Raw genomic sequence first — 26,696 nt, forward strand, 5'->3', positions numbered from 1 at the left:
TGTTTATATATATATATATATATATATAAGCAAACTACTAAAAATGACAAAAACTATGATATTATCTCAATGACACTAAAATAACACTGGTACAAATCACTAACACCCCAGTATAGCAATACTTAAAAATTCAATACAAAAATAATAGTGATACTTGCCTTGCCTATATTTATCGGTGTATTGTTGCTAAAATATACAGTATATCCCACGATTATGAATGAAAACAGCTCAGTTGCCTAGCAGTGGCAGGTTGGTGTGATGTTTCAGTGTGTTTGTGTAAGGCCCAGCTGCAGGCTTTCAGGAGTCATTGCAGGATCAGTATCAAGTTTTTCTTTTGAAGACCAGAGCTCGTCAATTTAGACTTCCGTGAGATCTGACCTAATCCCTGTCCTCGCTGCTCTGTCTCGCTCTCCTTCTCTCCTTCCCGCTCTGTCTGCCTCACAGTAATTGCGGAGCATGTTTATTAAGACTGTTATCTTCAAAGATCCAGACATCGGTGCCCAAGAATTTGTGGCAGGTGAGCAGACACGCAAACTTGACAGAAACACTGGGGGTTCTGTTCACTGCTCTTTGAGCATCTATTGAATCTTTTAGACTGGCGCGGGCACCGGTGGAATATTAATGCGGGTCCAACTTTAAACTGCGGGACTTTCGCATGAGGGAGTCGTAACCTGAGCGAGAGTGCTCCTCACAGCACTCTTATTGGATTATTTCATCTGCTAACGTAAAAGAAACAGACACCGCTTGAATCAGATGGTGTGAATAATCTTATTTCAACCAGGCACGGTGTGGATGCTGGGATACAGGGGTTTGAAGATCAGATGCAGTTGAAGGGCTGGTTAAGGGAACCAGATGTGTCTACTTCCATTTGGAGAACAGATGATTGTGTTTAGAGCAGTTTGGGAGTGGAAAGAAAAAAATTCTCGTGGTGAAAACAAATGCATATTAATCTCAACCAAGGTTCTGAAAGGTTTTATTCTTAAAATTAGGTTATAGTTATGTATACAACAATACAGTATGTTACTCCCTGGTCAGCATTTGCCAATTCATAAATCACAGTGCTTTTCCTAGATATTCATGTAAATGCAACTTTTACAACTTTAAAGTACAACTTTTTTAACAGTTCAGTGCAAAAAAAAAAAAAAAAAAGTAACTTAACTTAAAGTAAGTGTTTGTGCTGATTTAAAATTTCAAGTTTAGTTAACTTGAAATGTTAAATTGTACAAAAAAAAAAAAAAGAAACTTAACTTAAAGTAAGTGTTTGTGCTGATTTAAAATTTCAAGTTTAGTTAACTTGAAATGTTAAATTGTACTAAGGGACTACTTGGATATTTGAGTTGACTAAACTTAAAATTTTAAAGCAAGCACTTACTCTTTTAACTTGAAACTATTTTTTTTTTTTAGTTTAAGTTTTGAACACAAGTGATGGTTCTTTTTTTTTTTGTAGTCCACAACAAGGATATTATAATTAATTATAATTAACTTAACTATAATTATCTAAAATAATTGAAATTTTCCATTTTCCTTACTTGAAATAAATAATAACTGAAATGAAGTAAAATAAATAAAATGAATTTGTGCATTTCTCATTTTAATTAAGTTTAAATTGATATACTAAAATAAAAATAAAACTGTGATAAAAATTAAAATATATATTATATATATATATAAATGACAAAAACACACAACAAAATTACTAAAACTTTAACTAAAATTAGAATTAAAATGAGGGAGAAAATCAGATTCTATATTTGACTGATAATACTTATTTAGTGTCTTTTTGTAGATAAAGCTCATTCTCTAAGCATATCGTTTTATATAAGCGTGCCATATTTGCTCAAAGGTTTCCATTTCAGTGGGAATTATCTCTGGAAAATAGTTTGTAATGGTGATGATGTGCACCGTTTTGACCTTATTTAATATTCAAACATTTTATCATGCAAGAGCAACTTGTAAAGGATCAATTCATGAGCCTCTTTATTCCTAATGGCATGCAAATGACTTGGTAGACGATGACCTCGGCCATTTGCTTTACCCCTGAAGAAAATAAGTTTAATGCAAATTCATCAATTTTCATAAATAATCGCTTTCTGTATTTTTTTTTTTTTTACCAAAATACAGTGTCCTTTCTAGCCAATCCAATATGGCCTTTCCTAGACCTCCCAAAGCAGAGGATGCATAAAACCCCATCTAATGATTCCTTATGATTTGATGGTCTCATAAAGGAGCTGATGAACTGCATTCTTACCTTGTTTTGTGAAACAAAACTCATTTAGGAAATGCGAGGCTAACAATGCTTATTAAACTCATATCAGTATATGGGCTTTCCCCTGACAGACCTCCGCTAGAGTGACCCATGTGCTGATTAATAGTGTCTTGCACAGACAGTGGCTGTGTTCACAGTGGAATACTCACTCACCACTTACTGAATACTGCACTGAATACGCCACTTTCCACGAAGAGGTACAATCTGGTGTGGAGTCTCATGACAGTAAAGCAGTGTCTGTTGTAGTCTTGTCTCTGCGTCTGTATTTTTGTTAAATTATACGAATTGTGTTGCCTGTTGCTATTACAAGAATTCTTGTTGCTTTTTTCATATATCAAGTTCACAATTTTATGTAGTCTGCTATTCTGCCATAAAGATCTCACTGATTTACATTACAAGTGATCAGAATTTAATCTTACTCTTTGGACATATAAATAATAGTGACTGCAATTTTTCTGGATAAAATTGCTGATGCAAATATATATATAAATGATTTTATCTCCTTGATTATGAGCTCATACTACATAAAAGACTTATGCCTCAAATATGAAACTCAAAAAAAAAAAACATATGCAAACTTTTTTTGGAATATGTTGTTTAAAGGTTCAATAAACTGTCACGTTTAAAAAGAAAAAAATATTTTTCTGACCTAAATAAAAAAAAAAAAATTAATATATTGTGAAGTGAAAAGCTGCATGGTTTTTTTTTTGATAAACCAATTCCTGTTCAAGATGTTTTTACCTGTCTAAACTGTCACTTCTTGCCAAAATATGAGTCTATGATCCACAAACAAGTCCTGTTGTTTCTCACATCAAAAATCACCAAAATATTTGTTTAGAACTGTTTTGCTTCTTTCTCTCCTGATTCAAATGAGATGACTTTTTCACTAGAGAATGCAATATTATGGATAGAGAACTCTTATTTCAGCCGAAAGCAATGGTTTGAAGTTAAAAATGTCTATGAGTAAATGTTCAGCAAGTGTTATTTTTTTTTTGGTGAACTATTTTTAAAGCATGTATAGCGTGCTGTGGGTTCCTGTAGTGCATGTCTTTTCGCACACTTGCCTTTGATACTGTGATGTTCTCTTTCCTGTTCTTTACACAGCGGTCTGCTGAAGGGTAAAGAGAACGGCAGTCATGTTCACATCCAGGGTGTTTGCCTTTGTACCCACCTCACTGGCACAATGTGCTTTCTCAGAGATGTTGATGATTATTGCTCTTCTAAAAGCAGCAGTGCCCACAGGCCTCACCACCCCCTCACACCGAGAGAAGAGCCTTTACAACAATTTCATGCCGATACAGAGAGAAATTACTACACACTCTCGTTTCTTTCTCTCTGCCATCGCCAGATTGATCTAAATGATCATTAAATGGAACAGCATGGAGAGAACAGGCTGGGAGGGTGAGGTGATTGGGGCCTTTTAACTTACATATTTTTCTAAAGTGTTTTTGCTTTTGGGGATTGTTGAATAAAGATGCCTGAACACAAAACCTGGGCATGCTGGGTCCCTGCTGTGCACTGTACCAGTGCATGCTGGGATAGATCAGGTAAGGCAGGTGGAGACTGAAGCAGAACCAGCTGGCATTTGTCTTCAGAGGAACATTTGGGACGTCTGAGTTCATATAATGGTGTGCGAAAAGAAGACCATAACTCACTGTGATGGTTTTGTGCTGGGCAGCTGCATTGCTTTCCTCAAGGATTTATTTTTCCTGGAGTACTGGGAATCTCTTTTCCCTCTCTGCATGTTACATGCAACAATAATGCTGTCATTATTGTCAAAAAATATGCTCTAATGCTTTATTTATCAGGAATGTGTTCTCACACATTAAAATTCTGTCAGCAAGGAGATATTTTCAAAAATGTTAATGACATTTTTTCCATAAAAATGAATTGCAATGTGGACAAATAAAAATGATAAGTAAAGCACATATTTTTTATATTTTGTAATTCATTACATATTTATATCATTCAATAAAGCTGTATTTTCAGCATCATTACAACAGTCTTCAGTGTCACATGATCTTCAGAAATAATTCTAATATGCTGATTTGCTCAAGACACATTTCTGATTATTATCATTGTTGAAAACAGTTGTGCTGCTTCATATTTTTGTTGAAACTGTTACTTTTTTATGTTTTATTTTATTGTATATTTTGATGAAAAATAAGTTTAAAAGAACAGCATTTATTTGAAATAGAAATCTTTTATAATATTATAGACGTCTTTACTGTCACTTTTGATCAGTTAAATGCATCCTTGCTGAAGTTAATAAAATTAACTTCTTAAAAAATCTGATTACAAGCTTTTGAATTGTGATATATGTAGCGTCTGGACCAATCAGACACACCATTTTTCATTTGATTGTTAATAACTAGTTATGATTAATTATTCATATTTCCCCATGAGCTGATTCGCAACATATATGTAAATCTTAAGTTATAATTTGCATTCAGAAACATACATAATAAATAATACAGGAAGTGATATCAAAAAGGCCAATAAGTCTCTTAAAACAGCAGATCATTTTACCTTTTTTATGACAAGACAGGGTGGTGCAATTCTGAAATGATTTATGATATTCGATATTTATGATAAAAAAAATTTGAAAAATAGATTTAAAACCTCCCATGTATTCACAGTTTAAGAAATATATATGGTGTTTTATATGGATGTTTTCTTTCTTTCTTTCTTTCATTTTGCTCGACATCCCCGAGCTCATGGACACTCTGCTAAAGTTCTCTTTTTTTGTTGCTTTCCAGAAGAAAGTAAGGCATATGTCCTTGGAATGCCGTGAGGTTGAATAAATGCTTGACAGAATATGAGTTTATGAATGAAATAACCTTTTAAACTCACAGTTTATATGAATACATGCAGTGTTTCACAGTTAGAATGTCCAGTAAACCTCATTTCAACAAGTATGAAAAAATTAGCTATTGACTTCAATCTGGACTTATGGTTCCGTAAGACCCAGTCTCTCTTTTTCTGACTCGCGTTTCATCTATTTCTCCTCTTCTCACGGTCTCTCGTCTCTCTCTCTCTTGGTTCAGCAAGCAATGAAAGGTGGAAGAATGGATTTCAAAGGCTATGCCTTTAACCCCACCTCAATATTAGTTTTTATTATTGTTATTGCCAGCCAGCCGCGCTGGTGGTGGCCGGGCCACGGCGTGCAATTCCGTCTGGGCCCTGACTGATAAAAGCTCATATGTTGCCTCTAGCCTGCAGGTCTACATGAGGCAGTGAACACTACATTTTTGAAGCGATGGGGAGATATATATATTTTTTCCAGCACATAGAGCTTTATGGTTAAGCATGCTGAGACATCCGCTGACACGCTTGAGCTGTTCTCAGTGCAGAAATCCCAGCGAAGCCTGTGTCCTCCTGTCGGGGCCGTATCGTGGCCGAGCAGCTGTGAGACAGGTACAGTGGGCCATGGCAGGTGGAGATGCTTTGTGCCGGAGTTGTGGGTTTCGTCTCGCTGTGGCTGATGAAAATGTCACAGAAAAGCTTTGTGCACTGATGAGCAGCAAGTTAGGAGTTACTCGTCCTTGTGTAAAGAACATCAGCAAAGAACAGCTTTTATTGTGGACTACAGCAGAATGTATGGTTGTATCTGTCTTGATAAAAACCTTGTGCATACTGCTTTTTTTTTTTAATGTTACGTCATATGTTTGTGTTTTTCTTCCACCAAAAATGGTTACAATTTGGTTTTACATGATCATTTTTTCATTTTCTCTCTGTCCCTGAAGCCTTGATGCAAGTATACACATACAGATGACGAATGCTTGGCCAATATAAATACAGAATACAGTAAAAAAAAAATACTGTTTTATTTAAATAACTGTTTTTGATTAAAATATTTTATAAAATTTGAATTTGTTCCTGGGATCAAAGTTGAATTTTCAGCATCATTACTCCAGTCTTCAGTGTCACATGATCTTCAGAAATCATTCTAATATGCTGATTTGATGTTGATTTGATGCAGAACCTTTATTATTATCAGTATTGAAAACAGTTGTGCTGCTTAATTTTTCTGTGGAATACATTCCATTTTTTCTTTAATAAATAAAAAGTTCAAAAGTACAGCATTTATTTGAAATGGCTATCTTTTCTAACATTATTAATATCTTTACTGTCACTTTTGATTCATTTAATGTAAAAAAAAACAAAAAAAAAACTTGACCCCAAACTTTAGTGCCTCTTAGAATTAATTTTCGCTCAGAAATTGCTAATAAATTTCACAAATAATTACGAAGTAGACAGATTGAAATAGTATTTTCTTGTCAAATTTGCTCCAGTAATCTTTGTTTTATTTACAATTTTTTATTTATTTATTTATTTAAACAGTTTACTTTTAAGACATCTGTACGTAAATGACCTCTGTTATGACTGGCTAATGGTTCTTCACATGTTAAATTTAGGACAACACTAGGCCTGTTCACACCAAGAATGATAACGATAAATAAGCTTTAATAATTATTTAAATTCTGGAAGTTCACACCATAACGATCTAGAATGGAATCACTTTCAGTACGATTTTTTCTTGCTGATGATTGATAAAAACATTGACAGCCAATCAGAATCCATCCTTCATTAACTGGCTTGTGCATTTAAAGTGTCAGATGACAAAACTGCTATGTGCGCTTATAATAAACAGAATATTATCTTTCAGTGGTGTGGACGCTAATATAGTTATCGCTATAGTTATCTATCGTTCTTGGTGTGAACGGGCCTATGTTTGCTGTCTGATCCAATATTATGAAGCTGTCATATCTGTTTGTGTGTTTCTGCTCATCAGATCTGGATCTAAGACAGGCCCAAGTGGTGGCGCTATCGACCGGCACTAAATGCATTAATGGAGAATATATCAGTGACCAGGGTCTGGCGGTCAACGATTGTCACGCTGAAATCACAACCAGACGAGCCCTGCTGCGCTTCCTGTACTCTCAACTAGAGTTACACCTCAGGTAAATGACACACATTTACATTTTATTATTTATACATAAAGTCTACATAATTATGAGCACTAACCCAAACCCTACCCCTATGCCGTAAAGAAAACACTTCTTTTATTTATGAGCCATTTTATTTATGAGTGATTTTGTCCTTGTGAGGAGGCTCCCAATGGGAGGGTTTGTCAGATTTAGCTAACTTCTGAAGACAAACTTGTACCCAATGCAAGATGAATAAACCCAACACACACATACACACAAAATACAGTAGCTTCACTGTGTAAATTGCTAAATTATGATGCACGAAGCAAAATAGATTGTACTTTTCAAAGAAACAGCTTTAAAAAATGACATGAGGAATGAAAAATAACTGCATGCAAGAGAACAGCATGATGTATAGATGCACAAATGAAGTGATTTATTATAATTATGATTATTATGATTTATTATGATGCATTAAGTTTGCCTAAAACACATTAAAGGAATATTCCGGGTTTAGTTAAACTCTGTAAGCATGTGAAGCATGTTCAAATACCACAGAAAATAACTTCAACTTGTCTATCGGTTTGTAAAAAGAAGCGAAATCTAATTTATGGTAATGCACTTACATTGGAAGACAAGTAGAAATGTGCAGCTTGTATTTTTTGCTATAACACTTTTTTTCTGCACAAAAAAAAATGTTACCTTGAAGTAATTAAGAAATTATAGGTAACACTTTACTTGAAGGGGTGTGCATAAGACTGACATGTTTCCTTTTGATCCTATATATATATATATATATATATATATAAAGTGACAATTGGGAGATATAAAGTTGGAATTGTAAGATTTAAAGTCACGCAGATATATAAAATTATATTAATAAATTCACATTTGTGAGATATTAAGTAACATCGTGTTTAAAGTGACATTGTGAGTCGTGAAGTTGCAATTTTGAGAAACAGTCACAGTTTTGAGATTTAAAGTCACATTGCGAGATATAAAGCTATATTATTAGAGTTATAATGACACAATTGTGCGATATAAAGTAGCATTGTAACAAAAGCCACATTGTGAGATGTAAAGTTGCAATTAAGAGAAACAAAATGATATATAAAGCAGTGGTGAGCGGTGACTTTTTAGGCTTTTAGGACACTCAAAAGGGATCACAGATGACAAATAGCTAAGAAACACCGTGGCAGGTGTCGATTTAAAAGTATGCACATTTCCTACCTTATTTGTAAATGAAATTCATCTCCAATCCTTCTTCTGTCGTTTCAAGTTTATCCATTATTCAAATGCAAGAAAAAGAAAAACCGCCAAATAACGTTTACACGTAGTTACGTTATGATACATAATCAGAGGGTGGGGAGATGGGGGGATTTCCCCGGTCTATATGTCTCTGCATCTGCTAAATCATTTTTGGTTACACTTTATTTCGATAAGTCCACTTTAGACATTCTATTAACTATAAGTAACTATGTAATTACATGTCAACTACATGTCAACTAATTCTCATTAATTGGCAACTACATGTCTACTAACTCTCAGAGTAGACTGTTAGGGTAGGTTTAGGGTTAGTAGAATAAGTTGACAAAGAAAGTGTTAGAAGATATTAAGCAGACAGGCTACTAATACTCTACTAACTGCTAGTTGACATGTAGTTGCAAAGTTACTTACTGTTAATAGAATGTCTAAAGTGGACTATCGAATAAAGTGTTACCTAATTTTTTTATTCGCAGTGAATAGGAGTTAAAACTCCCACCCGGGTGATACTACTCCAATAACAGACCATGCAAAATACCAACAAAATATTTAAAATATTGCAAAGTAATGTTGCAACCTTGCAAACAATAATAAAATCAGAGAAGGACTTTAACTGTAAGCGACACGAGCATACGCAAAACAAAGGGAACAATATGATGTGTGTTATTATTAAAATTGTATTTATAAAATTGTATACAATTTTTTTTTTTTAATTTACCGCTTAGGCAATAACGTTGACAATAACGTATATCTTCAACATGCGTTGTCTATGACCAAAAATGTAAGAAGATATGTTTTCAGTGGACTTTTAAAATTTGCTTTGCTTAAGAAAACAAAAATATACAGTTACAGTGTTTTTTTTCTTTTGATTTAGTCGAGTTGGTTTTGCATCAAACACAATGTGATTTTCGGCAGTCGAGATCTGACAGCAGCAGCACATTTTTCCTCTTGGGCGAGCGCTTTGCGGACAGTTTACCTCGCGCATGAAATCTGCCACAGACCAGCAAACCACTGAGAACGCGCTACAATCCTGACGACTCGTAGCAACAGAGCGGAGGCGAGAAATCTGAGGAGAATCCGCTCGCCCAGAAGCAACCGCAACTGGTAGATTTAAAGAAAATTACTGCCGTTTGGCAAATAAATCATTGTAAGTACTTATTCCTAACTCTTTAAGCTTTAAGTTAAATTTCAAATGACAAGGGATCAACTTATAATCATGTTTATATGAATTATCCCGTGAACTTATTCTCTCAAATGGCCTGGGTATGCGGAGCATTCGCAGCTTATATGGATGGAACGTCACTGATATAAAGTCACAATTACAAGAAATTAAGTCATTATTGTAAGATATAGGGTCACAATTACCTTTTTCTTATTTGGGTGAGCTTCCACAGTAAGTTCATCTTTAACCCATTAACTTCCATAGTAAGTGCATTATTGTAAACAAGATATTTGCTCATTTTTTCACACCGAGTTGAAATTATTTTCTGCTCTAATCAACAGCATGTCATATTGAACCTGAAAAACTCCCTTAGAGCTTTAAGCAAACAACACATTTTCTCAGTGAAGCACATTTCACACCCAACAAAGGAGTTGGATGTACGTTCCAAAGTGTTAATTCTTCGTTCATTGCGAAAGCACATTATCATCTGGTGTGGTGTTGGAGGTATCACTGTGCGGCACACTCTAAATGTCTTCCTCGTTGTAGCAGATTGCTGCATAGAAAAGCCTCCTGTAATGTCATATTTGCATATGCGTCTTCCCAGAGTGCATTATCTGCGACTAAATGGGCCCGTTTGGCTGAGTCTGGAGTCTAGTTTGGAAGATGTCATTATGTTCGGCAAATAACATACCATCAGCACCTTCCTCAGTAGACAGATCTGGAGCAGCGCGACTCCACCCTTGACATCGCAGGTCATTTGCGTAATTAGCACAGCTTAGGTGCCAATTAGCGACGATGATGTTTGCATATGTAATGCACTCCCCGTGCACAGTTCACCTCGTGCACTATTCCAAAACGTCTTTTGTAAGATATCACAGTGAGGCGTTAGTGCTAATTATGAGGATATGTGTAAAAGTGGGGCGGCTCTGCAGGAAACGCCGTGTCCTCCCTACAGCTGACTAGCTACAGATCATCTGGGTTAAAGAATTACAGCTCGCTGTTGTCTCGGTCATTTGTATTCGCCTTGTTCTGACAGAGTAATGATTTGAGATTGTGCACCAGAGAGAGAAAGAGCATGCGAGAGGGGAAGGTGACAGTGATGGAACTAGCCTTGGTCGCGGGAAGGCCAATATTTGTCTCCTTTGTGTCCTCTGCCCATTATTAGCCCGGGATGTGAGCGCCGAATGCTTTCAGATGTGATTGTTTCTCATGTTTCCCTTTTCTGTTCTCTCTTCCCGCCTGTGGTCTGTGATCACTCTGAAGCAAAAGGAAAGAGGACTGGGAGCATTCGATCTTCGTACGGCACAAAGATTCCTGTTTGAGACTCCGAGAGAACGTCCTCTTCCACATGTACGTCAGTACTTCGCCCTGCGGGGATGCCCGTGTCAACTCGCCTTATGAAATCACCTCCGATTGTAAGACTCTTCGCTTGTCTGTATCATCTCTTCTGCTTGCTTCTATATTATGTGTCTAATACAGACTTTTTAAAGTGTCCAGATGCTAAATACTATATGTGTCAAGTTCTTTGGTTTCGGGGGGTTTTAAAACTTAATCCAAACTTATTCCATTTTTGAGAAAAAAAAATACATTTAATGACTAAAAATGTCATGGGGTGCAACATATTTTCCGTGCACCTTAAATACTTGTGAGTGCAGTCAAGTTCAGTTATTTGTTGGCAAACATGTGGAACATGTGGAAAATATAAATCACACGGAACTAAGTCATATACTCATAAATGGTAGGGAGTTAAACAGAACCATAATGGATAAACAAATCATGTGATTTCTTAGCTTTATACTGTAATTTTTCGTCATTTTTAAGAACTCTAGATCCTTTTTAATAACATTAAAGGAATAGCCCAATTTGGAGTAGACGTCACAGTTACATCACTTGCACTGCAAGTTTATCTCCTAGTTCGGACTTTATAACTCAATTTAACTCTTCATTTTTAAGAGTTTGTCGATTTTGAGAAAAAAAAGTCAGAATTTTGAAATATTTACCTTAAAATTACCTTTTTTTTATTCTTTCATTCCATGGCTTCCATAGACCGCTACTTTAAAACTGTTTTTAAAAGCCACCAGAACTGTTTTTAACTGCCACCAGATAGGCTCCGCCCACAAAAACCATCATCACTGTTTGCAAACACCAAATTGGTCTATAGTTAAATGTTTTTTTGAAATATTTACCTTAAAATTACCTTTTTTTTATTCTTTCATTCCATGGCTTCCATAGACCGCTACTTTAAAACTGTTTTTAACAGCCACCAGAACTGTTTTTAACTGCCACCAGATAGGCTCCGCCCACAAAAACCATCATCACTGTTTGCAAACACCAAATTGGTCTATAGTTAAATGAAAATTTGCTGAAAATGTACTCAGCCTCAAGCCGTCCAAGATATAGAAAAGTTTGTTTGAGATTTGGAGAAATGTATCATTAGATCACTTGCTCATCAGTGGATCCTCTGCAGTGAATGGGTGCCGTCAGAATGAGAGTCCAAACAGCTGATAAAAACATCACAATAATCCACAAGTAATCCACACCACTCCAGTCCTTCAGTTAATGTCTTGTGAAGCCAAAAGCTGCATATTTGTATATATAATATACATAATATTGCTTTCTCCAGAACAAATAAACAACTAAATACAAATTGGGGTGAACTATTCATTTAAATTGGGGTGCTGTTAAATTTGACATTGTGAATTTCAACATAAGGAGTAAACAATGTATAACAAGCATTACACATTTCTCCTCCAATAGTACTCCAATTTTACCACATCCGTAATAATAGATGGAAAAATAGATTTTGTTTTTGTTTTATCCAACTACAGTACATACCTCAATCCCAAATGGATTAGTTAGATTTACAAAAAAAATGAATAAATAAAGAAATAAATTTGATGATAAAATAATACATTTAATAAATGAATAGATTAAGCATCATGTCAACACTTTTTTCGGATTTCCCGCAGTGCACAGCAACAGACACTTGGTGAAGAAGTTTCACAGCCACCTTCGGACAAAGATTGAATCGGGGGAGGGTACGCTGCCCGTAAAGACCACAGGTCCCGTTCAGACGTGGGACGGAGTCCTTCAAGGAGAACGTCTCATCACCATGTCATGCACAGACAAGATTTCCAGGTCAGTATCAAAAACACGGTTCAACAGTCACTCTAGAACTTCTGTACAAAGAAAAGACAGTAATTACACATGTCTCAGCTTTGTGTCTCTGGACGTCCCTGCTGTGAGAAGACAGTAAATGAAAGGTCTGATTCCAGTCTGAGACGATAGAGTTGATGGTCTGAAATAAAGTGTTTTGAATTGGAACAGACTGGACCTTTCTACAGTATGTAGCAAACGTTTAAGTTCAGATCATTCAATTTTGATCCTATATAATATGTTTGTATTTTTATTTTTTTTTATCTTTATTTTATTTTTTTTCCTCAAGAGAGCAGACTGACCATCCCTGAAGTGTGATTTGTGAAGTGCTGGACAGTGTATTGACTTAAGGTTTACCTTTATTAGAGGATTAGTTTTTATGAGGACGAGATAGCTTCGTTTAAATAAGGCGACTTTTATACACCATTCTAATGGCCGAGGGAAAGGTTGGCATGACATTTGCCTTGAAGAAGGGCGATATCCAAACCGATGGTGTTTGGGACTGGAATGATCATTATTATTGTCTTATGACGATGCCTGTGCTTTGATTGATAATCCTGCAATAATTACCTTCTGTATGGGACACGTCACCGTGGTAATCTGTTCTCATGGGCATTCTATATTTGTTATGTATCTAAGACTGTAGCTTTGTTTTTGTTTTGTTTTTACTAGTAGGGATGTTTTTAAGTCAACTTGAAATCAAAATTGATATTATAATTTCTTTCTATAATGTGTATGAATTAGTGTAATTTTTTGAAATACATACCTGTATATATATATATTCCGTTCAAAAGTCTCTTCTGCTCACCAAGGCTGCATTTATTTGATCAAAAATACAGTAAAAACAGTAATATTGTGAAATATTATTTCACTTTTGAATAACTGTTTTCTATTTGAATATATGTTAAAATGTAATTTATTCCTGTGATGCACAGCTGAATTTTCAGCATCATAACTCCAGTCTTCAGTGTCACATGATCCTTCAGAAATCATTCTAATATGCTGTTTTGCTGCTCTAGAAATAGTTCTGATAATTATCAATGTTGAAAACAATTGTGCTGCTTTATATTTTTGTGGAAACCTTTTTTATATCAAGAAATGTTACTGTATATATAAAGTTCAAAAGAACAGAATTTATTTGAAATAGAAATCTTTTGTAACATTATAAATCTTTACTTATTGAATTCAATGCATCCTTGCTGAATAAAAGTATTATAAATGATAAAGTTATAATTGATAAATGTATTATATATTGTAAAAAAAAAAAAAAGGTTATATATTATATATGCAGTTTCATCATTCTTTCTGTCCCTCTCCTGAGACATTTAGTCATATTTTAATCAAGTCTCACTCTACATGATCTTAAGGCCCCTCAGAGCTTTCCTGGACATCAGAATGACACTGCGGTTAGTGAAACAGGTGATGTGAGCGAATGGATATTTGCCGAGGCATTTCGTCTAGAGTGTGATTACTTCAGTTTCAGACATTGTGTCGCTTTCACACTTCTGTCTCGTTGACACTCAATCCACACCCTGTATGAATGTGTGAATCACACTGCCCCGAGATCACACACACACACACACACAGCTGTGTTTGAGCTGGCTGCCATATGCTTGATTTAATTACCACCATCAGTCGTCTTCTGTTTGTTTATGTGAGTTCTGACAATCTGAGAAGTGTGATTGTGAACGTTTCTGATTACTCGTACTGTTACAGACATGTAAACAGAAGTCAAGTCTATGATCAGGAGGTAATGTCATGGATTTAAGGTTAATATGGAGTTTATATTCTCAAAATGTCATTTGGACTAAAAGAATTTAAATAAAAAACTGTGTTTTGCATTTGCAAAGTTGGTGTTAGATCCATTCAGATTATTTTTTTTTTTTACTTTCTTGCATTATTTTCATGACAATAAGTACATTATTCCCTTCAATTCTGTTTTTACATTTATTTTGTAATTGCTAATGTTCTCTGTGGTAATTCTCATTAGATTCTCATTACTGTAATACTGTATTTATTTAATTGTTTATTAAATGGCTATGATGCTGTATCATGCAGTATCAGTTGTTTAGGGTTTTCATAGTTAATTGTCACATTGCAAATATATATATATTTTTTTTTAAGTCTCTATTTTCTTTATGCAATATGCCTTTGATTTTGCAGTGTAATGTGACTTGTGCATGTTTTTGTCTGATTCACAATAGTATGAATGCTTCTCGGAGCATAGCAACAGTATCTAAGGGGGTGTGGCTTAGCAGATGCTCATTTCAATACCCACAGTTTTGTTTTTTTTTTTGTTTTTTTTTAGCAAGCTGATCTTCATTTGCTTTCTTCACCAATAAGGAGCATTTTACACAATTATAATAGACACAATACTCAAATGTATACCAGTTGAGAAATTCCTACCAGTATCTTTTAAAGCAGTAAATCACCCAGCCCTGCATGTAATGTGTGTGTATGTTAGGCTGGGCACAGCGACACAGAGTCACATTAAGGTGAAGCTCTCTCCCCTGGGCCATTAATTTGACCAATCAGATCGCATCGGCCAGGACCACAAGGGTCTGATTCTATCTGGCTAGGTCATCGTGCAGGGTTAAAGTAATTACTTTAGAAGAAACACACAGAATAAGAGAAAATAGAGCATCCAGAGTGTGCCACTCCTTTTCCATTTTATATCCCGTTGAGTTATCCCGCTCTTTTGTTGAGCCCACAACTCAGAGGGGCCGTTGATCAAGGTCACCATCAAGAGCAGGCTGGAAAAGAGGTTTAAAGTCCTTATAGTCCCTTATAGACCAACTCCATTCATCTCCACTGCCCTCAACCAGCTCACCCTGTTTTTCATCCTTAGTCACACTCATTTTTTTCATCCCTTCATCATCTTCCCTGACCTCACATCATTATCCTCCATCTCACCCTCCCGCGCTCCTCCGCTGCCTCCATTCGGCAGGAAAGCTATTCTGTGATAATGCGACCTCACTGCAATTACATTGCAAAAAATCATTTTCTTTAATATTCACACAATAGCAATAAATTATTTATAATTTATTGATTCTCCCTAATTCCACTGTTAAAATAGCCTGCTACTTATATTCATAAAGGCTTCCAGTTTTGTGGACATTCACACAAAGACCAGTCAATAGTCAGGTGGCTACACAAGATTTACAAAAATCATTTTAGGTTTCAACATTGCATCAACTGCTGATGAGCACATTCATTTTTATTTGAATTATCACTCAGTAGGTTATTTAACCATCTATTAGTGAGTGAAGTGACATGTGGCCAAGCCATACTTGGAATTAGTGCTCTGCATTTAACCCGTCCAAAGTGCACACACACAGCAGTGACAGCAGTGACAGAGCAGTGGGCAGCCATTTTTTTTGCTGCGGTGCCCGGGGAGCAGTTGGGGGTTCGGTGCCTTGCTCAAGGGCACCTCAGTTGTGGTATTGAGAGACTCAAACCCGCAACCTTTGGGTTACGAGAGATTAGGCCACGACTTCCCCAATGTTTATTACAATGTCTTTTGAATGCTTTTGTCTTTCAAACACATTAAAATGCACAAATTCACATTATTTCTTATTTACATGTAATGCAGGCCTTCCCAAACTTGTTTTGTCATCTGAACCTCTTTCACCTAATATATTTACTTGAAGTACCCCTGATATTTTAAAATAAATATTTTAATAATTTAGTTTCACATTTGCATGCTCACAGAGGTTGGTTAATGGTCACATGACATGCAGGTAAGCAAAATAAAATACTAAAAAAATATATATATTTGATTTGATTTGATTTTAAAATTATTTTTAAATGATTCATTTTAATTTTATATTTTTATGATTTTTTTTTTTTTAGCTTTTCATTAAACTCACAAATGCCCTGTCGTTCATTTACAACCCCCAGTTTGGGAAACCTTGATGTAATGTAATGTTTAATGCACTTCATGCCGTTAATAACTACGAATGGAATATATTTTCTACCTCTTCGTATTTTTATATCAATATGGAAGAAGATTATCCTATTTAAATCAATGTGATAAATGAGTTAGGTCAAAAGAAATCTAAAAGTAATAAAAAGGTAGTCTGATTATATGTAATGTAATGGATTACATTACTAACTACAATTTTTGGCATGCAATTTGGAATCAATAACGGACTACAATTTGTAAGTAATACCCTAAATATTAGAAATCGTGAGAATATAAAATAAATTGGTAACACTTTACAATAATGTCCCAGTAGTTATCATTAGTTAATGCATTAATTTGCAATGTACAATTCATTTGTTACTGTATTTATTCATCTTTGTTATCATTAGTTCATAAAAATACAACTGTTCATTGTTAGTTCATGTTAGATCCATTAAATAATATTAACAGATATAGCTTTTGATTTTAATAATGCATTACAGAAAGCTTCCTACTTTTGCAGAGATATGATAGGTGTTGTTATTGTTTGGAGGCAGCAAGGTATGCCGAGCTGACTGAGTGGAGTGGATGTTTAATTAAGTTGATGAGTGCTTTAATTTAAGACATAAATGGCATGCCTGTGAATATGATCCATCATATTCCATTTGAGTTTTATGTAGATGAACACATTATTTTAATGGCCTGCCGTTTTACAGCACTGGAGGGGGTGCTGGGAGAGAGCGAGAGGGGAGGGGGTGGTGAGGGAGGGTCGCCCCGTTACATTTCTACAGCAGCCAGATGGCTTTTCTTGGAAGAGAATTAAAAGATGTCTCTAATTCACAGCCTTGCCTCCTGGGTAAATTAATATTGCAAGGCCAACTTGCTTCTGTTTTGGTATAATCCGAGACAGAAAGAGAGAGAATAAAAAATAATTTTGTCTGGATAAGCAGGAGATTCCACAAGCAGATTGTTGCTTGGGTAAATGGATCCATATTTGAGACACTGGGCGGCAGCTCTTGAAGAGCAGCCTGTGTTAATTGACTGCTTGGGAAAGCAAAAACTATGATGGCTTATTAGTCATGAACAGAGAGTGAGAGAGAGAGAGAAGAGAGAGAGGTGCCTGCAATCATTACCAGCATATATCTATCTATCTATCTATCTATCTATCATCTCTCTCTCTCTCTGTCTGTCTGTCTGTCTGTCTATCTCAACTTTTAAAACATATTGTCTGTGGACCATTCACAGGCCGTCTGATGCATATTGCACACAAAAAGGGGAACAAATTGGCTGAAATCACAAGCTTCAATCTGATTGGCTGTTTTAACATAATTTCAGGGTCCCCATTGGTTGCGAGGAACTGGGTTAATACAAACAGCACTTCTAAAGATTAAGTAGTCACTAGAAATCACAAATTTATGTAGCAAAATGTGGATTTGTGGCTGTGGATCAAAAGGAGTCTTCCTGTGTAGATGTGCGGTCACATTTACTACTGTTTGCAAATATTTGCTGGCAAAATTGAGTCATTTTCATAGGAATCCAGGAATTTCGCGTGAGGGTGAAAGATTTTCCAACATAGCTTTTGCAGCGGATTCAAGTTGATTATCGGGATTCATTATTCTGACCAACAGAAATGTTTGGTTTGAATGTGTCTTCTGTGTGAGTTGTGCTTCATACATCACAACATGAGTGAAAATAGACAATGGACCTTTCTTTGCCCACAAAATTTTGCTGAACTTTTGCGAATTCGTCCGAATGTTGTGCCCAATTCTGACCCCTGATAGATTATTAACCCCCTAGTATTGGTAGGTTTAGGGTTAGGTGTGGGGGAGGGGTTAGGATTAGGCAATCAGATAGCGATTTCAACGAGAGGGGTAATAATTTTGCAGGCGGTTGAAAATGGGTACAACACCGGAATGTTGCCATTAATACACATTCTGTGTGAGCTGTGCTTCATACATCACCACACGACTGAAAAACAGACATTGGACCTTTCTTTGCCTACCAAATTCACCAAAATTTCGCTGTGACCAAAACTTAAATGGGCGGTTCATGGCCAGAATGTTGCCATTGACTTCACACTGACATTAACACACAAAGCTGTGCTTTATACAACGCTACACAACTGATAATAGACAGTGGACCTTTCTTTGCTAATGTGACCGAACCTTAAATTGGCTGTTCATGGACAGAATATTGCCAACAACACTTCAGGCCCATATCCAAAAGTCTGGGACGAGACTACACCTTTCCTAACCCCTCTGCACTCTCTACAGGTGGAATGTGCTCGGCCTGCAGGGGGCGCTACTCAGTCATTTTGTGGAGCCGGTGTATCTGTACAGCTTGACGGTGGGCAGCCTGAGACATACGGGTCACTTCTCCAGGATGATGAGCCACAGACTGGAAAGAGTCGGAACTCTACCCACCTGCTACTACCGTAACCAGCCTTTACTTAGCGGTATTTCCTTTAAACCTTTCCTTTATTCATTTCCTAAATGTTTGATAGATTCCGATCTGTAGTATATTTAACAGCAGTGCTTTGTTTGGTCAGCTGACATTACAAAATGTGAAGGTCCCTGCCCGACCTGTAGATCCCTAGGGTACAGTAGGGTACTAGTGTAACTGGTCTCACTCCCACCTCTCCGAGTGGGATTGAAACCATCATCAACCAGCATGGGAGGCTAAAGAGGGTGTGAGAATAATGGCGGCCAATTAGTAAAAGCTGTGCTTGTAAACCCCACTTTCTTGCCCCAAGATGCTCACTAGCGACTTGCCTCCCATGTCGGTTGACTCTGGTTCAAATCCGATTTTGTTAAACTGCTCTCCTGAGCCTCAGTTTGGCAGACGGACTGCACTATTGGATCTACCCATCCTCCAAATCAATCTCATCCAACACCCTATCACTGCCATTGAAGAGGAGAGCGATCCATTCACCCTTCTTCTCACGCCCAGTGGGCCACATGCCTCCGGCACGGCCCCTTTCACCACCATTGACGAGCTTCTCTTCTTTTGTCTGGATTCTCTTGTTGGGGAAAATGGGCTGGTTATTTTAGGCATCGCCTTCATAAAGGGTGCAGAGTTCCCAAGAAACGGCCGAGATCTCTTATCATAAGGAAACCAATGAACCCTTCAGTCAGGAAGCTAAAGTGAGACTGTCCTTAGTGGTCAGACCTGCACTAAATGCTTAGATGCTTTAGCACGGCATATGTTATCTTAAATACAGCATTACATTTAGTGTTTTGGCAGCATTCTTGTGTAAAATACTCTACATGATGTATATACAACATCATTAGCGACAGTAAATGAAGACAGCTTGAAGGAAAATAAAAATGACTGGTATTTCCTTCAAACTTTTCCTCTGACTCATTATTTGTATATTATTGACTCATTTAGTTTCACTTATGCACAGGGGACGTCATTAAATTGTGTTTTACTAAATGCAGGTTGCATTTTATTACGCAAACGTTAGATTGAAGCTCCAAATAACAGCATGTTTTACAAATAAGGTATATTTAATAAATGTGTGAATGTGAAGGTGCTTGAAGGTTGAGAAATATTCAAATTGCATATACACGGTACATGAGATGAAAACTCTAAAACTTTTTTTCTTGAAGACAAATGTGTCCATTCTACATGATGGAGTTTGCAATCTACTGGTCCAAACAGAATGAGAATGAGTGAAAAATAAAGACTGGAACAAGCTATGCAAAAACCAGCTCCAACAATGCATGAAAATCCTTTCAGATTGAATCTAGGAATGTACTGGATATGTACAAGAAAGAAAGTACTTGAGAAAGTAGATAAACTTCATACATCCAAGCCAGTAGGTGTCAGTATATAGTCCAGAACTACTCAGATAAAGAAAAGCTAGCAAAACATTACTGATGAACAAAACTCACTGAGCACACCTTTATAGAGCACACCTTGGTAGCTTAACCAAGTTACATAACTATCTTAAGCAGTAAGACTGTCTTTGTCGACGAGCTTTATTAGTATAATGCTAGACAATCTGCTCAGTTGTGCTGGTTCACCTGCTTCTCTAGCACCAAACAAGAACTAACCAGCATAAACCAGACTGAGTTATCAATTGGTCAAATGGTCCAGACTGGAAACTCAAATTCATGTAGTAGTGGTAAAGGTGCCGTGTCTAGATGGTAAACTTTGTACTGCGAAACTCTCGCATGATTCATTCTAGCCTACTCTTTGTTAGCAAAAAATGAGACTGTATGACTTTACTGAAGATGTCCTTTAAATGTAGGTCACATACTTTAGCCCATCACTTTTAGAAGATACCAAGTGGCACTTAAGAGTAGCCGTATGTCAAACACAGTGATCACATTTAGCAGTATCTTGTGTAAAATACTCTGGATGATGGATAGACGACGACATTGTGACTGACAGTAAATGATAACGCCTGCTCGAGGTAAAATACAAATTAAATGCTCTATTACAGACATACAGGGATAAACTGAATGCGGACTATGAAATGACACTGTGAATAAGTGAGCGAGGTTTTCAGAAAGAAGCTACGTTACGGCATAAAAGGATATGCACATTATTATCGCAGACAATTTATTCCACCTGAATCTGAGAATCTGAGATTTGCAGTAGGATTAAAGGAATAGCTCAACCAAAAATTTAAATCCTATAATTTACCAAATGTGTCTGACTTTCTTTCTACTGTGAAAAACAAAAAGAGGTATATTACACAATGACCAGGTTGCTCTTTTTCAGGATATGAGCGCCAGTAAATAGAAACACCTGCTTCACTCCGCAAGCGTGAGCTTCACGTCAGCATAACTGCATCGTCACTACAGCTGCAGACTCGCCAGAATATTCACACTGGAAGCGCGTGTACAGAGTCACAGCAGCAGCTCCAAATCTACATATTTATTTACAAATATAACTATAAATTGCTTTTTAGAAGTTGGTCAGTTTTAAACTTGAAAGTTTTAAAGTCTTGAAAGTGTGTTAACACGGGGATTCGCATATAAATGGTAAACAACAAAAACAGCTCTGATTGTCGTTTCAGTCATACTTTGATATAGAATGTGATTATAATGTGTTTTTTTTCTTTATAATACACCATACTTTCAACAAAACTGAATAATTCAAAACAAGTTTAAATGGGTAAATCTTCTATAAATTTTTTGATTTTTCATTTTCTTTTCTGACACTCCAATTCTTGTTAAAACACACTATACATGCTTATTCTGTGCATTTTTAGCACTTTTCGTGTGAAATCATTTTTATTTTGTACATTAAAAGTGTACTGTCACTTTAATTGAGCACAGAAAAAAACATCACTTCAGCGCTGCTCACGCAATACTCCTGCTCCCGCAATACTCCTGCTCCCGGTGTGAATGCACTCATTTGTTAAAAAAATATGCGCCACTCACACTTGCGGCGTGAAACCAGCCTAAATATCACTCTCAACAAAATTTCAATATTTCTTCGGAAATATTTCAGCAATATTTCTTTTACGTTCCACAGCAGAAAGTTAGTCATACCGATTTGTTTAAATGTAAGTCAGCAGTACAGTACATGGGCATGCTATGATAATCTCCACTTTAAGAAAGAAAGAAAGAATGCCATGCTAATTGGTGTAGCAATGCGGCAATGATTGAGGAGCCCGAGAGATCCTTTGTGCCTGGAACCAGTGTTTACCTCAAAGATAGCACGGACGACGCACAGACATGCTCTTCTGCTAATGAAACACTTCAGCAATCACATGCTAAATAGAACCTCCCTCAAGTGCTCTTTCTTTCCCTAAGTCTCCCTCTCTTTTCTCGCATACACAGGCCTGAGCAACAGTGACTGCAGGCAGCAGGGAAAGTCCGTGTGTTACTGTGTCAATTGGACGGCAGGTGACACCCAACTGGAGGTGCTCAACGCGTCTACTGGGAAGAGGAGGGACTCCGGGGCTCCGTCTAGACTTTGCAAGCATGCGCTTTTTGCACGTTGGATCAGACTCTATCGTAAGGTGAGCTCACCTTTGAATAGAAAAACATGCTGCATCCGAAATTGAATACTTCCATACTATATGGCAGACGAAAAACAGAACACAAAAAGAGTAGTATGTCCAAATTCATAGTATTCGTAAAACAGTAGGCTAAATATACTTTTGAATAGTCACAAAGTAGGTTCAAATTCAAATGTAGTACCTATTCACTATAGCAGGGGATCTCAACTCTGGCCCTCGAGGTCCATTTTCCTGCAGAGTTTAGCTCCAACCTTGATCAAACTCACCTGCCTGTAACTTTCTAGTGATCCTGAAGACCTTGATTGGCTTGTTTATGTGTGTTTGATTAGGGTTGGAGCTAAACTCTGCAGGAAAGTGGACATCGAGAGCCAGAATTGAGAACCCCAGCACTATACAGTATGCAATTTCGGACGCACCGACAGTCTTTCCATCTTAAATTGTTAAATGACTTGACATGAATGCATGTACACAAACTAGATTTTTTTGTGTAGATTTCATGTTAATTCATAACACAACAGAAGTAGGCATTGCATTCTCAGTGTTGCCACCAGGGGCACTATAGCTAGTATAAACTGAAGACATAAATCTGGTTATTTCTTTAGTTTATACTAGCTATAGTGCCCCTGGTGGCAACACTGAGAATGAAATGCCTACTTTTGTTGTAGATGCCACTAACCAAATTATGTTAGCACATTGTACCATACTACGGTCAAACATTTGTCATGTACAATGGGCAGTCTTAAAAAGTATGCAGTGTACAGTACATACTGCGCAGTATGCGGAACACTAGTATTCCATTACGAACATAGCCTTAAATTCGGAATAAAGTGATTGTCTTTTGACGTATATACAAAATTCCCTATTGTAACGTATGAACCGGCTTCACAAAACAAGGTAAAAAAAAAAAAAAAGAGGAGGAGGGTGGGAGGGTGAGTGACAGGTTGCTGGAGGGGAGGGATTATTGTCCTGCCCTCACCTCAGTGCACGTCATCAGAGAAGAGTTTGTTAATCGTCAATATTCGTTTCATGGTGACGTTAAGTCCCGTTCACACTTGATGCACAACAATAAATCTGAAGTCGCTGTGCTTTTGATATCTCCCATTAGTAGTTACTGCCTGGTCACCATAGTAGTCTGTGTCTACTCACCAGGGATGCCATAACATGGGAGAAAGGTTGGGCCGCAGCTTAGAAACGCTCCCCTGCTGGTCACTGCATTTTAGAGTTCACTTAAGGTTAGGGATCTCAATCAAGGTCACAATCAATGGACCCTTGCAGAGTTGAAATCTAGGACCTTTCAATTACCAGCCCAGTTCCAGTGGCATTTTCTCAGGTCAATATAAAGAACTAGTTGAGGATGAATAATTCTGTTTTTATTAGCCACAACAGACAGTTCCCATTTGTTATGAGATGAAAAAAAGCATAGGGCAGAATTAGGCCCTCGTCATGTAAATGTATGGGAGAGATGCCGGCTGCTGTACCAAATGCTGGCAGTTAAAGTCTAATGAGTGTGGAAATGGTAATCATCTTGAAAAGCACTTGAGCGGCCTCCCATGGCAAACGCTCAGCGCTCGCAGTCAGGGACGCAAGAGCACACACGTTAATCTCCAAAGAAACTTTTCTTTTCTCCGAGCCCCTCCGTTCACCGCTCCCTCTTTTTGCTCACACTGTTTTTCCGTGTGTGCGAGTGTGCGACAAAGAAACGCACAAAAGCACGGAGAATGTTCAATTGCTTGTGAAATTTAAATGGAGAGATTACACAGCTGCTCAAACGCCACGTTTGTGCCGGCTCATTCGTTTTGTTTTGCACTCTCACCATCTCTTGTGTCTGTCCCATCCCTCTCTCCTTCATTCTTTCTTTTGTTTCCTCTCTCTATAGCTGGTGGTCCGTGGGGTGAGTGGTATGCCGCTGTACTGTGAAGCGAAGCAGGCGGCGGGCACCTACCAGACTGTGAAGCTGCAGTGGTTGAAGGGTCTACAGGAAGCAGGATTAGGGACCTGGGTCAGAAAACCTCCTGAGCAGGAAAACTTCACTCTGACTGTATGAGTACAGAAGCTTGTCCTCGTCACCAAAACCACATTCACCTTGCAACCAGTCACCACAGAAGCTCTTTCTCACCCCTAAAGTCAACAACACCCCACTGCCAAAAAAACCTCCACAGGGCGATGACAAGAGTCGCGACTAGGTGGTAAACCTTGTTCTGTCAACCTCTCGCAAAATGTTGCTACTGAGGTAAAGATGAGGCACGGAAGAATTTTGTGCCTTGCCTTCCATGGCTTCTGTAGGGAAGGGTACAGTTAGTGGCTTTGTGAATAGTGAATTTTTGTCAGGTTGACTTTGTGATAGGGTTGACCAATATCTGAGGGGAGGGATTTGCGTTTAACTGATATAGAAAAAAAATCATGTGTACGGTTAAATTAATGTTCCGACATTAAACGACATGAAAGATCCTATACTCATCCTCCACACTTGATTAAAACATAGAATAGTGCACCACCTTGTTCTAGCTAGTCAAATGAAGTTTTTTTGCTATGCAAAGCTAGTAGGCTAAGCTAAGAACAAATACACCATAAAATTATTTTCTAGCATTTCTAATCAGGATCAGAATTGAATACCCATGAAAAGTTGTCTTTGTTTTATGGAATTATGGAATTGCTTTGGTGTACAAAGGGGACAGGAACCTGCAGGACATTGTAAGATCCTGTTTAAAACTCTGCAATACTTGGATGACATAATTAAATAATATTGATGACACTCAATATTGATTTGAGTTTTAATATTTTATTAGTTCACCAGACGCAAAGCTTCCATGAAGAAAAACTATTCCTAGTAAGCGTATAGTGCCGACTTCAGTTACCCGGATGAGCCTGTGTTATCCGTTTTTACCAGTTGCTATTGGGGGATGAAATACCGCTGGATGGAGCGATTGACCAATCAGAATCAAGTATTCCACAGAGCCGTGTATTAATAAACCATAACATTCTTGTAATGAGTTCCAGGAGCTTCTAGAATACCTTTAGGCCCAATCCCAATTCTATTTTATACCCCTTCCCCTTTGAAACAGAGTGTCACGGGGTAGGGCTGAAAATATTCCCCTAAGAAATGGGACACCACTACTACACTGTTACACATCATCATACGTCGTCGCTAGCTCCTACGTCAAAGAAAATGCACCGATGTTTATCACAAACTCAGACGTGCGGTAAAAGATAAGTTACCTGCCACCGGACTAGTATTTATGTCGTCAAATCAGTGGGTATCAATAAAATATGTTGTGGAACTGTCGTGCAGTCAATAACAATAGCGAACTGTTATCATAGCGATTTTTTGCAAACGTTTCTTTGGAGAACATAACCGTATATATGTACACAAGATGGAATGCAACATAAAACAAATGATTATTTGTTAATAAAATCCTTATATATGCCAAAAAATACTTACTTTTGTGGGTCTCTCTGCTTGCTTGGGCAACCATATTGCCATATATGCGGGGAAATAAAAATCTTTGTTTGAAGGGCTATCTGGCCCTTCCCCCTACCCCTCCAGCCAAAAGAGAATTGAGACACCCCTACCCCTTCATGTGAACACACGAAACAAAGGGGAAGGGGTAAGGGGTAGAATTGGGACAATTGGGACTTGTGAAGGTAGATCATATCAAAAATGCTTTGTCCTGTTGTGTAACACTCCCAAGATTACAAAGATTACATATTTCCATTCACTGCACTACACCGGAAGTTGCAGTGGCCATTGAGGTTAAATGTAGAAGCGATCGTGCATAGAGTCCATTATGACATGTCGATTATCGCAAAATAATTTTGATTTGTCCCTCAATATTTAAAAAACAAAAATGTGGAAGGTTAAGGTTACCCTTAGGGGGTGTTTTCTTCTGGGAAACAATGTATGTAGCTTCCGCGAGACTTTTGGCAGAACAAGGGTTACCAGCTACGGAATCGACAAGGGGGGATGTGAGAAACGGGGACAATTTTCTCTCAACACAGCAGATGGAAAGATGGTCACCTCTCTCTCTCTCTCTCTA

At 37.3% G+C, this 26,696-nt stretch overlaps 1 protein-coding gene across 1 annotated transcript in view; it reads left to right on the forward strand.

Moving 5' to 3' along the window:
* LOC107683482 (double-stranded RNA-specific editase B2-like) overlaps window positions 1-25,902 on the forward strand; it is a 59,394-nt gene extending 33,492 nt beyond the window's left edge. The window contains exons 4-9 of the mRNA XM_016479539.1: window positions 7,062-7,230; window positions 10,886-11,037; window positions 12,592-12,760; window positions 18,956-19,137; window positions 22,481-22,662; window positions 24,539-25,902. Coding sequence (XP_016335025.1) covers window positions 7,062-7,230; window positions 10,886-11,037; window positions 12,592-12,760; window positions 18,956-19,137; window positions 22,481-22,662; window positions 24,539-24,706 — 1,022 coding nt within the window. The 3' untranslated portion in view covers window positions 24,707-25,902. The remainder of the gene's footprint in view (window positions 1-7,061; window positions 7,231-10,885; window positions 11,038-12,591; window positions 12,761-18,955; window positions 19,138-22,480; window positions 22,663-24,538) is intronic.
* Window positions 25,903-26,696: the final 794 nt, after the last annotated feature.

The sequence above is a fragment of the Sinocyclocheilus anshuiensis genome, unplaced genomic scaffold, assembly GCF_001515605.1.
Source record: "Sinocyclocheilus anshuiensis isolate Anshui unplaced genomic scaffold, SAMN03320099.WGS_v1.1 scaffold1451, whole genome shotgun sequence".
NCBI lineage: Eukaryota > Metazoa > Chordata > Actinopteri > Cypriniformes > Cyprinidae > Sinocyclocheilus > Sinocyclocheilus anshuiensis.